The sequence below is a fragment of the Scatophagus argus genome, chromosome 16 (genome assembly GCF_020382885.2).
Source record: "Scatophagus argus isolate fScaArg1 chromosome 16, fScaArg1.pri, whole genome shotgun sequence".
NCBI classification, from domain to species: Eukaryota; Metazoa; Chordata; class Actinopteri; family Scatophagidae; genus Scatophagus; species Scatophagus argus.
The window spans coordinates 12,667,496-12,683,595 of NC_058508.1; the positions used below are offsets into that span (position 1 = coordinate 12,667,496).

General features: G+C 45.0%; 1 protein-coding gene across 3 annotated transcripts; it reads left to right on the forward strand.

The window, feature by feature from the left end:
• Positions 1-584: 584 nt before the first annotated feature.
• On the forward strand, positions 585-15,278 carry gprc5ba (G protein-coupled receptor, class C, group 5, member Ba). Of its 3 annotated transcripts, none has more exons than XM_046415990.1 (5): positions 585-1,594; positions 4,254-4,404; positions 9,089-10,120; positions 10,367-10,512; positions 11,849-15,278. In XM_046415990.1, exons 2-5 carry the CDS (start codon positions 4,383-4,385, stop codon positions 11,891-11,893), a joined length of 1,245 nt encoding a protein of 414 aa, XP_046271946.1. In that variant the 5' UTR covers positions 585-1,594; positions 4,254-4,382; the 3' UTR covers positions 11,894-15,278. The 3 variants fall into 3 exon arrangements, with proteins under 3 accessions (XP_046271946.1, XP_046271948.1, XP_046271947.1); XM_046415991.1 differs by having other exon boundaries at positions 590-1,594; positions 10,367-10,488; XM_046415992.1 differs by lacking the exon at positions 4,254-4,404 and having other exon boundaries at positions 589-1,594.
• Positions 15,279-16,100: the final 822 nt, after the last annotated feature.

Here is a 16,100-nt window from a genome sequence, read left to right on the forward strand (position 1 = left end):
CGTCTGCACAAGTGACATTTTTTGGGAGTCAGTGCAAATAGGGACAACAGAAATCATTCGACTGGCTCAACCCATGCACAATGATAAAGGAAGGATGGAGGGCCGGGTGGGGGTGGAGATGGTGGCGGTAGTGGGGGAGCTTAACCATTGAAAGTCTCCCTGGTAGATGGACTGGAGCAGCTGAGGCGACAGGCATGTGACGTGAGGGAGAAATAATAAGCACCTCTGTCAAGTACCCACATATAACGCCAATAATTCCGGAAAAAGGATAAACTACTTTCAAAATAAGAGTATCATTTATTAATACTGACAGTTTCAAAACCGGCAGAAAAGGGAGACAGGGATTGACAATATTCATGTAAAGTAGTAGTCAGAATAACTTGGCACTGGGTCTTTGTGAAAGAGAGGGTCAATCTCTGACTTTCTCTGAGTGTCCTTGAACCCCACTTTGCTTCCGATGGTTCAAAATATCATTTAATTTTGGTTCCCCTTTGGAGTAAACAAACATAATATGTTTACTTCGAAATGGTTTGATTTCTGTTTTTTGAGGTAGGCGATGTGAATTTCTCCTGAGAACTTTATTCTGAAAGATGTAAACGGATATTGGGTTTTAATAGTTTGCCTTGACACTATATGGGCATATTCTCTATCACTTTGCTCAGTGGACGATGCAAAACGGTAGTCTGTCACAAACAGCAGCAGCATTTCGAGATGTGTACGTCCAGTCTGTGGCAGTGACATTAAGACAAAACATTCTGGAAGTGTGTGTGTGTGCGTAAGCGTGTGTGTGGGTCCGTGTGTGTGCGAGAGAGAGAGACTCGCTGTGCGTCTAGAAAGAACTTAATAAGGTGCTCTCCGAGTCTGGCGAAAATTAATTTATCTGACAGTAGAACAGTTAAAGAGAGGGGGGACGGACAGGAGCCAGTGGGGACTGTGGCGGCTCCAGAGAGCTGTCACTTTCCTTGTGTGTACGTGTGTGTGTGTGTGCGGAGACGGATTATACGCACGTTACGCGGAGCGCAGTTGTGGCGATGCATTCAAAGATGTGCAGCGGGGATCAGTGAGCGCCAGCCCGGACCTTCAGCGGCATAATCGGCGCGATAACAGGAGAAGGGGATCTGGCTGGTTTTGCGGGGCGCAGTCTCTGCGCAGAACAGGATTTGGCCTCGTTGTGTGGTTTATTTGTTTTGATGAATAGCCCTTTAGTGGTGCAGACGAGTGAAAGTCAAAGATGCGCACCACTGAACAAAGGATTTAGGGGGAAACGATCAAGAATCTTTTCCTCATTTTAATCCTGACACCCGGGTGTCTTCCATCTGCCCACTTTGGACTCTGCAAGTCTCAGCATTCATGCCCATTCTGCCTCTGAGGACAACGGACAAGGCTGAGTAACCGTGTTCCTTTAGTTTTCAGCCTGGAGTAGGGGGAATCATCTGGACTGATCGCGTACAAGTCCATGTGGATGGAGAGTGAACACGCAAATACAGCGAGCGGAGCTGACTCCGAAATGTGACATTTTCACTCCTTCTCCAGCCCTTCCTGACAAGAGTGCATCTTCCTTCGTCCTCGTTCGGATTTGTTTACATCGATTAAGGTACGTGCTGATCGCCATGTAGCCCACAGGATATTGATTAATAAGAATGGGGGTAGGGGAGTGTGGTATGTCTGTGGAAAAGAGCGTGCCTGATATAATTTCAGTGTGTAGGACATTTTAGCTGAAGCGACACGGGGGATCTCTGCGTACTTCAATGCATCTCTGGGTTTCCGTTGCAGGAAGACTGTGTCGGGTTGATCACCAGTAGACGTGGAAGTTGCATCAGTGACAGCCTCTAGAGAAAGGCGATGTCGATGCAGCAAATGTAAAGGTGTGGGAAGCCGACAGGGCAAGCAGTACAGGGCATGTTGCAGGGATGGATGTTTACGCACGGGGCTTGGCGCACATAGCCTTGACGTTAAGGGGCATTCGACAGAAGCTCAATGAAAGAAATGAAGGGCTTTGATTTGTGTGAAATTTAACAACAGACTGGCCGTGGCACGTTTTTCTCACGAGGATGAAAACGTCGGTGTCTCCCTTAGCTGCACCTCCATTTTCAGATCACAATACGTGGGGATATTTTAGTGGGGGAGTGTCAGTCACTCCTCCATTCTTTAGTTTGGAGGTTATATGTCATTCTTTATTTTTAGATCACACACACACACACACACACACACACACACACCTCAGTAACAATAGTCTTACTTCTGCTCCCTCCAAACAAACACACTCTTCTGGAACCCCCGAGGGACCCTCCCATGTGGCCAGTATTGTTGGGAGGGGGGGGGGAAAGAAAAAAAGAGCATTCTCTAAATGTGTGTTTGCATTAAGCTGCTCCTTAGGTCAGCTAAAACCAAGGGTGTCCCCCTTCAGGAGACACGTCCCTCCCACACTGGCCACATAAACAAGAGGCAGGGCCCTGAACTGGTCATCTTACTCTGAAAGACATTACACTTAAATGCCCACTTGAGTCCAATTAGGTAAAGGAACTTTGTTTGGAAATGGATGTCAATGTATGGATTGACTTTGTGCTGGTGAATAGATGGATGATACGTGAGTCTGGAGCCTCTGTCAGCGCAGTATTTGTGTATTCAGAAAGCTCTCGGGCCTATTTTGGAGTGTTCTGTTTTCCATCATTAATCAATATTCAGGAGAGTAGAGCTGTTTGTTCTCAGGCTGTGCTTTCAGGAGTTAGTTAGCTTCCTCATGGGAGAAGAACATGCTACAGTATCTCCTCGGGGCTGATGCCATATGTACCTTGTTTAGATGATTTTGTGTGTGTGTGTGTGTGTGGCCTCTTTATGTACACATGACACAGCTGAGTCTATGAGCTGCATGGGCTGCGATTTTCATGAGAACTTCCCTGTTTTTTCTTTCATGTGTGCATTTGTGTTAACGCACCCGCTTCTCCTCCCCTCACACACATGCTCTAGGCGTAAGACAAGGTTTGCTCCAGTTCTTCCATTGCACATCCTGTTCCTTGTTCCTCCTGCTCCTCTGATCACTATCATCACACTCTCTAACCAGATCTGATTTCTGGGATCCTGTGATCAACCCCCCTCCCCACCCCCCAATCATTTTCTTCTATGACAAACGATTCTCGGTGATATCACATGGAGGCTGAGCACATGCATCCAGAGGTCTGTGGCTCTGGTTTCAGGGTGCATTTCCTCAGGTTTTGGATGCCTTCACATCTGACCCATCGCTGCCCCCCCCCCATCCCATCTGTTGTTGTTGTTGTAGGAAGAGGAGGAGGAAGAACAAGAAAAGGGGCTAGAGGGAGGGGTGCAAAGCGCTGGCGCTGTTAATTGTTAAGTCAATTAGCATATGGTCTCGCTGTGAGCCCAGTCACATGGTAATGAGGCCTAATTAGGATGGCTAGGGGTGTCTGAAGAGGCTTGGGGAAAATATTTCCACTGTCGGTTTCTTCATGCTGACGCTCAGGAGGCCAGTGTGGCAAAAGGACTAACACTTTTTTCAGTCTTGCCATTCAATATCTTTTCATGTCATTCCTCTTAGCCCTGACTATCCTGTCTTCTGTGAGTTGTTTTTATTCTTTTTTAAAGAACACCCTTAAGTCACAACCCGACATCTACCTCCTTTTCACTCCTCTTTCTTCCCCCTCATCTTTACTTACTGCCACTTCCAGCAGGGAGGGTTTGGTGACGTTACTGCAGAGATTTACAGCTGTGTGGAAATTGAAGAAAAAAGTCAGATAGATCAAAGTACGCATTGTAATTCATGGTTATTGTGCATTTTAGTTGAACTAAGAAGTTGGATAAGTTTCCAGTGGTGGTCTTGCAGCTAAGTCTGTCAAACAAATAATGTCATGAATTTGCTGGATGAAGCAGCTGTGACATATATCCTGTCAGAGGATACACCATGTCTGGCATACTCAGGATGTATGTGCAGGGAATTTGCATTAAAAGTTTACCATGTGCTGCTGTGTACTTGCGATGTCATGTCTGTTTATTTCAGAGAGGATATTTATCTCAAAATGCAGACTTGTAAATCTCATGTAAATTGCCCATGCTTTTGCAATTTTATGCGTAGGAGGTCTCTGACTCCAGCTGAATGGCTGATTGGAAAGGCTATCTTTGGAAACTTACAAGTTGTTGGATTACAACTATCGCCACGTGTTCTTGTGGGAGAAGGAGAGCTGGATGGTGGATGAGCAAGAGAGGATCATTAAGAATGGGTTTTTTTCTCTTCATTTCAGCCCTCTGTCCACATTTAAGGTGCTTTTCTCACATAAAAATAGACCGCCTTCAAATTCTGGGGAGAATACGTGTTAAGATGATGTCAGAAATGTACACGTTTTAGGATCAAAGAGACACATGAATCACAGATGAAGAAAGAATACAACTCAGGTAAGACAGGCCGATACTTATTACTCCCTCCATTTCTTGCCAGACTTTAACTCTAGGACTAACCTCAAGCTAATTATTCTCACTCAAGACTCCCTAGAGAAATTTAAGAAAGCTTGAAACAAAAGTTTCAACTGATAAAGGTGCAGTCTGAGATGCCTCCACTGGCAAACTTAGATATTAGGTCATACAAGCTTACTAAGAATGTGCTTTTAATCCACTGTAAATCTTGTGCAGTGAGACAGGACATCCAGGCAGCCAGGGTAAATTTAACATGACTGATATCTCAGGCCTTTTATGTAATCCCTGCAGCTGATGTAAGATGTAAATTAATGCACTGTCAGAGCAGGAAAGGTCTACCCATGACAGTGGATGAGGCTGGAGTCTCAGTTGAATGGCTTTACCAGCAAGCAGATGCTAGTACAGGTCCAAATGACCTACTCACCTCGACAGCTGGATCAGTGTCGTCCCCCCCCCCCCTACTCTCTCCAACACACACACACACACACTTTCTCCACTATTGTCCCAGTAGTCTATATAAATAACAAGGTGGGAGAAAAGAATGAGAATTGAGTTGTAAAAATGCAATAATCCTCCCAATTATCACCACAGTAATTAGACATCATCTGGTTGTGTGCTATGTCTTATAATTATAGGAGGAGGTAATTGTTAAGAACTACTCGCAAGCTTTCCCCTCTCCTGCCTATCCTGGATCAGATTTGAAGGACTATGCTCCACATTTGCCTCTCATGCCTGTATTCCTGTTGTGTGTTAAACAGCAGCACTATAAGGAATGCATGCTGCATACTTGCCATGTTCAGCTTTGTGTGAGAATGTGGTGCCTTCACACACAGATGCATAATACATGCCACCAAGCAGAATGTTATATTGTCATGTAAAAAGAACAAGTGCACATGGGCATTGTGCCAGTCTGTGTGGACGTGATGTGAATGACACGTGCACTCATGCAGCACGAGTGCATTTAACCCTGCTATGTGCAGAATAAACAACTAAGATGGACCTCAGAGTGCCAGCAGGCAGTCTGGCACGGAGGAAGATGATGCCTGAGAAACAGCAGCCATGCAGTAGAACTGGCAGGAGCTGGATCCTTCCCCAGTTACATAAGATACACAGCAAGAATAAAGGCAAAGGGTGGTGGGAGGGGGGGGGGGAAGGGGGCACAAGGAGGGAAGAAAGAGAAGCCAAAATGGAAGGAAGAAGGGTGTGTTTGGGATTAGATGTTGGGGGTAAAAAAGAGGAAGAAAATGTGGGGAGAGGAGGAGTGTGAGGGGCATCTTTCACAGCACATCTTCAAATGTAGCAGAGGGATGAGACCGCCCCAGCTACTCTGGAAGAGAGGCGGCATTGAAATCCGACAGAACAGAGGATTTTAAATGCAGGGGAGAACAGAAATGGCTGCATGGAGCAGGAGTGACAGAGAGAGAAACATGACTAGAAAGCTGGGAGGGACGGCAGGGGAGGGGGAGGATGAGACGGCGACAGCATCCTCTTTGCTGCACAAAGCGGAAGGCCAGGGGCTCTCTCTCTCTCTTTTCACATGACTCATATTAGTGAGAAGCAGGGAAGAGGACTTAAGTGTGTGGCATGTGTGCTGTAGGTGTGTGATACCGCACTGTATGTCCCATGTGTTTGCATCAGCATTGCAGATTTTGCATGTGTGCATGTGTGGCCGCTGGCATCCGTCTGCGTGCATCCTTTCAGCTTTCAGCTCACCAGTCTGCCAAGTCACACTCCACAAGCAGCCAGAGCAACCATCTGTGCGAGAGGGAGTGACAGGGTGAGAGGGTGACTGAATGAAAAAGTGGACACTCACGAGGGTACGGTGTCGGTGTGTTCTTCTTGTTCTGAGCGCACACTCTGTCTGGACTGCGTGGTTTTACAGACTCCGTCATTAGGAAGTGACAGAGGAAGGCAAAAATAAAGAAAGACACAAACAAAGTACAAGAAAAGACAGAGGAGGAGCAGTCTGCCCGGCTTGTTGAGGATGAACAAGCTTTTCTCTCTTTGTGTGTGTGTCTCTCTCTCTCTCCCTTTTGTTTTATTTCTGTCATTTAGAGACAGGGTGCAACCATGGTTATCAGGAGCTCACCAGACGACAACTTGATGTGTTAGAAGAAAACTTGAGTTTATCAGGGTTGTGTGTGTTGATACACTTGTGCTGGTATGCATGTTGACGTAAGGTGTTTATGTGTGTGTGTGTGTGTGTGTGTAAAGCTCTGTGTTTTTTGTGTTTTGGTGACTCATCCCTCTATAAGCACCGATTGATACTAATGTAGACCAATAATAACCAGCAGCTGTGAGCTGCTACAACAAGGAGGGGGTGAGATAACAGGAAACGACAGTATGAAATAATGGCAGGAAAGGATGGAGCGAATAATTTTGGTAATGAGGAGGCGTGAGGAGCAATTTGGAGGGTGTAAGTCTCTGGAGGATTCATGAAAGAGCTCTAAACAAATGAATATGCACAAAACATACAGACATATATGCACACATGCATCTTTATGCCCTCTGGGGCCTCACAGAAATAAAAAAAAAAAAAGGATATTTCAAAAAGTTGTAAACAACCACTGCCTTAAAAATATCTTTCTTTAATGAATATTAAGGCAGAAACATCAAAAGCCTGTAGAGAAATGGATGGATGCACATGTGTGTTTGTGTTTTGTGTGCATGTGGAAATCTGGAGATGAACTGAACCACTTGTTTTGCTAGAGGAAGTTTTAACAAACAAGAGCTCACTCACTAATGATATTCATTTTGTTATCAATAACACACATGACCCTGTTCTGAGCTAAAATACCTGTCGTTTGAAATAACTCCACTTGACAGGCTGATTTCTAATATTTAAGTAAATACTGAGAAATTCTCATCACAGTAACCAAGATGAGATAAGATGAGACTTTATTGATATCCGCAGGGAAATTTGTTCTAGTTGATCGACTAATATGGCTCATACGTAACAAGACATCCTATTTATTAAAAAAGCTGTGAAATAAACGTAAGGGAGTCAACAGTTCCCTTTGAAATGTTGGGGAAACGTTAGAAGTCGATGAAATGAAATGTTAGAATTATTGCACTCAAGTAAATGTAGTTAGTTACATTCTGTAACCGTAGAAAACCTTCAAGTTAGATGCATTAATGTCACAAACAATGCAATCAAAATCAGTCTGAATATATTTGCTGCAGAACCACCAGACCTCCTCCCACCTCTTTCCCTATTTTCCTCCTGAAAGAATAAAGCAGACTACGTAGGGGTCTGTCTCCTTCCTTCTGGCTGACCCACTTAATAAACTGCAAGCTGGAAGGACTGTGTGTGACCTGTCGCCCTGGCTGATGTGTGTTTAAACCTACCACCCTCCCCTGACTGCCTGACTGTGTAACTCTCCTTGACTTACTGGCATGGGGAGAGAATATGAAGCCTGGGATATCCAGTGTCCTTTATGTGGTATGTAAATGTTGTGGTCCGGTCTATTTGTGGACAAGGAGGAGGGGGGGCCTTTATGTCAAGAAGACAGCGAGACCGATGTCCTCTGAAATAAACAATCCTAATTGTATCTTCGTAGAGAGGATCAAAAAGTGTGTGTGTGTTCGTTGTGGGAGGAGATTGCTTGACACGCTCATGTGTGAGCCAACTTGGAAAGAATTTCTAAAAGCTTAGCAATACAGTGGAGAGACAGTTAACAGTAACCTGGCAAAATGAAGTGTTGTATCTGTGTGTATGTGCGCGGTTTCTTGGCGGCTTTAAATACGGATGAGGCTTTCACAAAAACACGCAGCTCGTCAGGTGAAACGACAGCATTGATCATCCAGTAAAGAGCTCAGTGTGTATTTTTGTGTGTGTGTGTGACAGCTGTGATGAATAAAGAATAGGTAGACTGAGACAGCACTGATTTCCAGCACTGAGTGCTGTTGTGTTTTTTTTTTTCTGAGGGACACAGAAGTATACGAGTGTTTGTACTTGTACTCAAGGTGCTGTGTGTTGGTGCGCAGTGTATTATGCATCATCTCACGCCTTACTAGATGCCCTTAGATGCCTGATAGTGAGTAGAACTGCTTGTACACACTACCTCTGTATCTCTGTTTTGTCATGAAAATATGCATGATGCTCCAGCCTTCCTGTCAGTGCTCCAAGCAGCCAGTTTAGACTGGACAAATAATATACCTCAAAGGCATTGTAGGTGCTCTGACTCTGACCTTAGTGCTCTGTGAATGAACTGTAGGCAGATTATGTGGGCTTTTCTGGATTTGTGGGTATTTTTCCACCACGTGCTTGCGGTTTGTTTCAAGTTGTTTGCCACAACATGAAACCTTAAAGCCTTTAAAATGTTCAAAAAAAAAGGGCTGGGCTAGAGACCACCATTAGTGAAACAGGATGAGTGTGTGCTTTTGTGTGTTTGGAAAGGCCTCAGTCATTCACCCTGCATGAACTACTGTGCTTTGTTTCCTCTCTAAAACACAGCAGTGGCTGATTGTCTGCATTGTCACTCACAGGCAGATGATGTGGGAATGACTGATTGCTCAACTGTGTTGCATTTCAAACATTTATGACCAGAGTGACTCACTTGCTCCCTCTTTCTCTCTCCTGTTTGTCTCCATTCCTTTGACTTTCTCTATTCTCTGTCTTGGCTCCCTCATCTCTTCTCTTTCTTCTGCTCTGTCGATCCCTCAGAGATGGCATTCCTCCCGGTCCTCCTCCTGCTGCTGCTGACTGTTGCTCATCGTGCCACCAGTCAAGACTCGGAGGACTCTGAGGCTCTCCCAAGGGGCTGCGGCTGGGGCCTTGTGCGTCCCTACACCCTCCTCTGTGACCTGGACTCTATATGGGGTGTGGCTGTTGAGTCAGTGGCTGCCGGTGGGGCGCTGACTGCCATCTTGCTAGCCCTAATCCTGCTGTGCCGTTTACGCCACATCAGTGAGGCTGAGAAGCGCAGCGGCGTGGGACCCATTCTCCTGCTGCTACTGGGCATCCTTGGTTTGTTCGGCCTGAGCTTTGCTTACCTGATCGAGCAGGATGAGTCTTTGTGTTTGCTCCGCAGGGCCCTGTGGGGTCTCCTGTTTGCAGTCTGCTTTTCCTGCTTGCTGGTACAGGGCGTCCGCCTGCGCAGGCTTGGCCGTGAGCGCCGGAGCCCTGGTGGCTGTGCCCTGACAGGCCTTGCACTGGGTCTGAGTGCCGTGCAGGGCATCATTGCCGCTGAATGGCTACTTCTGACCGTCCTGAGGGAGGGACGAGCCGCCTGTCAGTACCTGCCCCTGGACTTTTCTCTAGCATGCAGCTATGTACTAGCGCTCCTGCTAGCTGCGCTGATTGCTGCATCCCTGGCCCTGTGTGGGAAGACGCGTCAGTGGCGCTGCAATGCCGTCTGGCTGCTGGTGACCTGCCTGCTGTCACTGCTGCTGTGGGTGGCCTGGGTGGGCTTCTATCTGTATGGCAATGCCTGGCTGGGGAGGTCCCCAGACTGGAATGACCCGGCACTGGCCATTGCTTTAGTGGCTCAGGGCTGGCTGCTGCTGATCTTCCATGCCATCCCTGAATCCCACATCTGCCTGAGACCCCCTCCACAGCCCACTGCCCCGGATTACTTTGACACCTCCCAGAACTCAACGCGCATGAGGGAGACCAGCTTCGATGAAGACATCCCTCTCTCACACAGGCAGTTTGTGGAGAACCAGGGCTACGGATACAACGATGAGAACACTGCAGGTACAGACCGTCCAATATTTTACAGCAGACAGATATAATATGTGTGAACAGGCTGTAGGTGGAATGTAGGCCAAAGTGAGTAATAGAACACCAGAAAATATTTGCATGTGCGGCTAGAAATAAGCATAGGAGGAAATTTCTGTGGTGCACAATTACACAGCAAGTGTTTCTTCCTTCAAGAGAGACAGTGATGTGGTGAGTCACAGCAAGTAATCTCTGCCCACCTTACTGTCTATCCCGTGCCAGGCTTGAGGAGCGGTAGCAGCACTGGGCAACATAACAGTAACACCGGCACAAGGCCCAGCGCTCCTTTCCGCAGCAACGTCTACCAGCCTACCGAAATGACCATGATCCTGAACGGGGGAGCGGTGAGTACATCCGCCCAGTCACAGGTACACGCCGCTTACACGCCGCTCTCTCATTCGACCACGCCGACAAGACTGCATGCACATTTGTGCGTTCCTGACCATACGTCATTGCACAAGAATGAGGGAGAGGTGTGAGTGTGTGTGTGTGTGTGTGTGTATTATCTGTTTGCGGGTTATGTGCCTATGCACGTTGTATTTTGTGGCCACATGCATGGATAGGTTTGTCACAAATGTCCACTCACCTGACATTGATTTGTGTATGGGGGAGTGTGACTCCACGTGCTCCTATGTGTGTGTATGAGCTGCGATGCTATCTGTCCACTGAGTGATGTGACTGTCTGCCGGCCTGTCACCCTCTTCAGTATGCTGGATGGATGGGCACTCTGGCTGGCACAGGTGAACTGACTTCCAGCCATTGTGTTATGAATTAAGTCTGCCACAGAACAGCATAACATACCACCTCACAACCCACTGGAGGCTAGAATGCTGTAGTTCACACTCTGGACTGACTAAAAGATAATTTGCAGTTAGCATTCCTAGACATCGCAGCTAAGCGTACTGATTTAGCTCACAAAGGGAACGCAGACTTCTCGTTAAGCTGTTCTTCATAAAATATCATTAGTTTGCATGAACAGCGTTTTTGTGTATTTAAATAATTAAAGGACACGATACATGAAAGCACAGAATAAAAAAAAGAGGAGAGTGCAGGATGGAAGTACAAGGTTTATAATGGTCTAAATGTGTAAAATTGATATAACTGAATAGGTTGACATTTTAGAGAATTAGGTGAGAAGATCGATATCACTCTCCTGTCTGTTTGCCAGCAGATAGCTTAACATAAAGACTGAAAAATGGGGGGAATACCTTGTCGTAATCTGTCTGAAGGTAACAACAAACACCTACCGCATACAAGATGTAATTTTTATATTTCAGTTTTTTCAGATTAAACAAATGAGTACTCTCTAATCTAAGTCTTGGCAAATAAGTTAATAAGTTTAGTTCCCAAAACGCCTTTAAAGTGGATGGAGAGCATAACAGATGTAAACTTAAAGGTGCTGGATGAGACCTGGTCTCATCTTCTGGATGTTTGTTCCAATTTTAAATTAAATGACGCTGGTCTGTGGTTAGCCTTAAAATCTGGGACAGCTAGACAGCTACCGAATGACTCGAGAGGGCTTTATTTTAAAGCAAAAGACATTTTGTGCTAAGTCACAAAATGGGATTTGTAGACAAACGTGAGTAAAAAGCATAAATGGCTCCTATGCAGCAACTGTGTGCATGTGTGTAAAGATGCATGTGTTGAGTATATGATGTTGTTCAGACTGTTAATTATTTACTGTCTCAATTTTTCCTTCTACAGGTTCCCTCAGCCCCTCCAACCTACACAGGGAGGCAGCTGTGGTGAGTGTTAGGATTGGAAAGAAGATGTGTGGTAGAAAACGAAGAGAAGAAGAGGATGGAGAGGGTGAGGAGGGAGATGTCCGGGACGAGGAGCCCGCCTGGGTGAATTGGACTTAAAACATGGATGCCAATGGGGCCCTTTCACTCTGTGTACAGACCTAAATCACTGACTGTGTGCCAATCAACCATAGCATGAGTGTGTATGTGAGACTGAGGAGACTGTAGGATATGGAGGACAGAGCTAAAGCTCTTCTAGCACACAAATCTCTATGGAAGGGTTGAAAAACTCGACCAGCAAGTAGCAAAACAAAACGCACGCTGACTCAGATCTGAAAAAAATGAACATGCCGCATTCTCATTCTTCCTTTTCTTTCATTTGCTCCCCTGAGACTACAGCACTGTAAGCATCTTAAAATACTGTGAAATTATCCCTTTTTCCTGCTCTGTCTCTCTTTCCTGTCAGTCAGGATGCCTTTTCTGCTGCTCCTCACAATGCTGGCGTTCAAGCAGAAACATTTGGCTCTGTCCTCCATCCATCCACAGAGTAAGGTGAAAGACAAGAGCACATGGGCGACTGTACAGCTTGAGCAACGCCCTCTTAAAAAGAATGCAGCCTCTGTGGATGTGTGTATAGAGTATATGAGAGGGGTGCATGTATTCCCTACGCCTCAACTCTGCCGCTCCAATAAACCTTCCCTCTCCAGACTGTTACTCCTCAGCTTCAGCACCCTCGAACATGTCTCCTTCGTCCCTCTCCATCTCTGTTGCCGGTTTGCATATCTCTGCACCGTCTGTGAATATAATGCATAACTCTGCTCACCTTGCGTCATCCTCCCACCTGCACGGACACTTAACAAAATGCAAAACAAACTGTGAAGCATGACTTGCGGTCGGAGAAGACGTTCCAGGTGACCGCGCATCCAACAAAAGCAGCCCGAACATAGGGATCACAAGCTGCTGGTGAACTGCTGTTAGACATATATTCAGATATGAAGAAAAGTGGATTCTGATTGGACGAGGAGGGCGTCAGTCATCAGTGGGTAGGCGCCGCTTCATGAATCTAGGTCAGACTGCTGTGCGCTGCTCTCCCACATCTCCGGCGGCCACTGGCGGTTTGAACCAACTGGGAGAAACTGTCACTTTATATCAGCAGGAAACGGAGCGAGGAAATGAAATGGTCTCCTGTTCTTGGTTCCTCTATCTGTGTTTTATGTGTACGTATGCGTGTGTGTGTTGTGATTCAAATTCAAAGTCAAGGTTGCTTTCTGGTGCTAAAAATCCCTCCACACGACCACCCCAGAGAGGCACAGAACCACATGATGAACAGTGATGCAGATATAGTAGTCAAACTGTGAGTGACAGACTATATATAGAGCTGCATGTGCTGGTGAGTGGAGATACTCTAGAGCCTTAGAAAGCTCAGATTTACAGTGCAAGGTAATAAGAGGGAGATCAAATGGATGGGAAGAACGAGGTGGAAGGAGATCGCGAGTGGTGATCAGAGGGAAGTCCGTGTGACAGCGAGATCCTTGTGACTTCCTTCAGTCAGTCAGATCTGTGTGAGAAAATGGCTCCCTGGTCTGTCTTTGTGTGTGTGTGTTTGTGTTTGTGTGTGATGTGGGGGCGGCCTGTGCTGCTCTCTTTTTTGTGGTTGTCTTCTCCATTTGGTGAAGCATCTCTCCTTCCTCCTCTTCGTCCTCCTCCTGTCTCTCTGCGGTCGGCTAAAGCTCAAGCGTCCGTGCCAAGAAGGACTCTTGTTTCACTGGAGTCTCGGTTTCACGCCCTTTCCCTTCACCGTGACACCAACTCTCTCTCTCCCACTCTCTCTCTTCACCCGAGAGGCTGTGTACATAGTAGTGCTGTAAAGCTTTGCTTGCTTGTTTAATTTTTTTTTTAACTGTAGGCTGAGTTTAGACACAAGTGTCATATGACCGACTACTGTTTTTATCTGGGGATTTTTTTTTTTTTAAACTGGTTTGCTTTGTGTTCATACATTTGTTTGTTGTCACATTATGCTTTTATTTTTCTCTTGCTATTGTATTTTATTTTTAAAACTAGCATTTTGAAACAGTTTTGCCAACACTAGATATGCTTTCTTTGTTTGATTAATGTTAAAGAAAATGATATGATTTATCATTTATAGGGATTTACATCGGTTGTACCTCCTGCACAGTATTCTCACTCAAGACAGTGGTCCACTCATTGCTGTAACAGTTACAGGGGGATAAATGTAATTATTTTAGTTTTTTCACCAAAATGGCAAAGGCTGTGAATAACATTTGGCACTTCATGCAGTAAACAGTGGTTAATCTGTGATTCTTCGGGGAAAAAAAAAAAAAGAAAAAAAAAACAGGGAAGAATGGGCTGAAAAAACTAACTTCAAGCCCACCAACATTCATTTTAGTGACCTCCTGGTCCTACCAAAACCTTTGACTAAGAAAAGACTAAGACTCAACCCTTGACTGTTGCTGTATGTTGATGTCTTAGCCCCTGGCTATTCTAAAATTGGACTGGTACCAGCAGGCCAGCTCCATGCCCAAAGAGAGCGTGATCGTGCTACGTCAGGCTCTGTTTGGGCAGACCCTGCTCAGAAACAGGCTACAGGCCCCGGATCTGTGCATCGTAGCCCGTTAAGAAGAACTGTCAGCAAAATACAAAGCTCTGTGAGCGTCAGCACTCAGAGCGGAAGGGTGAGGTTTCAGTTCTTGTGATGAATCCACTCAATGTGGAATACAAAACAAAAAAGAAAAGAAAAGAAAGAAAATAACATGTGACTTTGTAGATTTTGCACTTGTCGACTACCTATCTGTGCATGCTTATCACCATTTCTACATGTAAGACCTTTCTCAGACGTACTTTTGAATACTAACTATTTATGTAAGGGTCATGTGACAGCAATCATATTTTCAGTGTATATCAGATGACACACTTAATGTCTGTGCTTTCTTAAACACAAAAGAGAGCTGGCTCTTGAGAAGCAAAGAGATTAAAGTCAGGGGAAAACGGTCCAAAATAGTATGATTCCCCAAACAGGAACAAAATGCTATCATCACTGGACCTAATAATAACTTCCTCTGTTAGTTTGAAGCATTGAGAGGGCAAAAAAAGAGAATCTTCTGACTGATATTGTCTCTGTGTCAAATAGACTGTGGTGAAATTTGCACAAAACTTCTATATGTTAAGTTTGTCATCCCTGGGCAGCCCACTGAACACCCATCCTCTCTGGGTTTGACATGTCCTTGCCTGTCCTCTCCTGATTTGTCTTGCCTTCAGACTGTTCCAGTGGGGCAGCTGACAGGGGTGATATTGGTTTTCACAGCTGTGACTGTGCAGTGACGCAGCATGCCTATGTATAGAACTTTATTCCCCTGATTAGGAAAATAAATAATTAAAAAAAAACAGTTAACTCTCTTGTTTCTGTAACTGAATCAGGAAAAAAATATCAATAAAAGTGTCATGTTTGTAGTTAACTTTTAATTGGATGTGGTGTTTCTGTTTTTGAGAATGCAGTGACATACATGATCATTCTGAAGAGACAGAGATTTATATATGGATATTTGGGAGTTTAAAAATGTAATCTTTTGATAAGAATTATTTAGAAGAGGGATATTTGAGCAATTAATTTGATAGTGCTCCACTTAGACAATTTGTCTATTTTATTGTTTGGGATTTGATCAAAACCTGAGTAAGAATTTTAAAACAACTTCATTACTGATTTCTTAAAATAGGCAGACATTTTGTGTAATGAGTTTATGTTACTTACTTATTCTTCTTTTTACCAAGGATTTAGATGAGAAGATTGAGACCACTTTCATGTCAGATAAACACAAAGCCACCATAATCAGCTGGTTAGCTTAGTTTAGCACAAAGACAGATTACAGGCAGGTAAAGCGGTTTCCCCCATTTCCAGTCTTTATTCTGATCTAAGCTAACCAGCTGCTCGCTGTAGCCTCACTGAACAGGAGAAATTTCGATTTCCTCAACTTACTCTCACTAAGAGACAGAGCATATTTACCAGAACATTCGTACTTTTCTTTCAAGGTTTTTAGACTAACAATGTGCGAAATGATAATGTGAAAAGACTCACATTATTGTCTTGGTTCACTCTCATTGCTTTATTAGGCAGCAACAAAGCTCTAAAACCTACCATTCACTACCTTCTCAGTTCCAACATCAGACAGATTAATTTATCAATCAGCTGGTAAACACAG

What these genes read in the sequence shown, in the direction of transcription:
- gprc5ba (XM_046415990.1), top strand. Translation starts at nt 4,383, where the DNA reads ATGAAGAAAGAATACAACTCAG. An exon ending in CAACGATGAGAACACTGCAG is followed by an intron (nt 10,121 to 10,366) that starts GTACAGACCGTC and finishes ATCCCGTGCCAG; the next exon opens with GCTTGAGGAGCGGTAGCAGC. An exon ending in GTACATCCGCCCAGTCACAG is followed by an intron (nt 10,513 to 11,848) that starts GTACACGCCGCT and finishes TTCCTTCTACAG; the next exon opens with GTTCCCTCAGCCCCTCCAAC.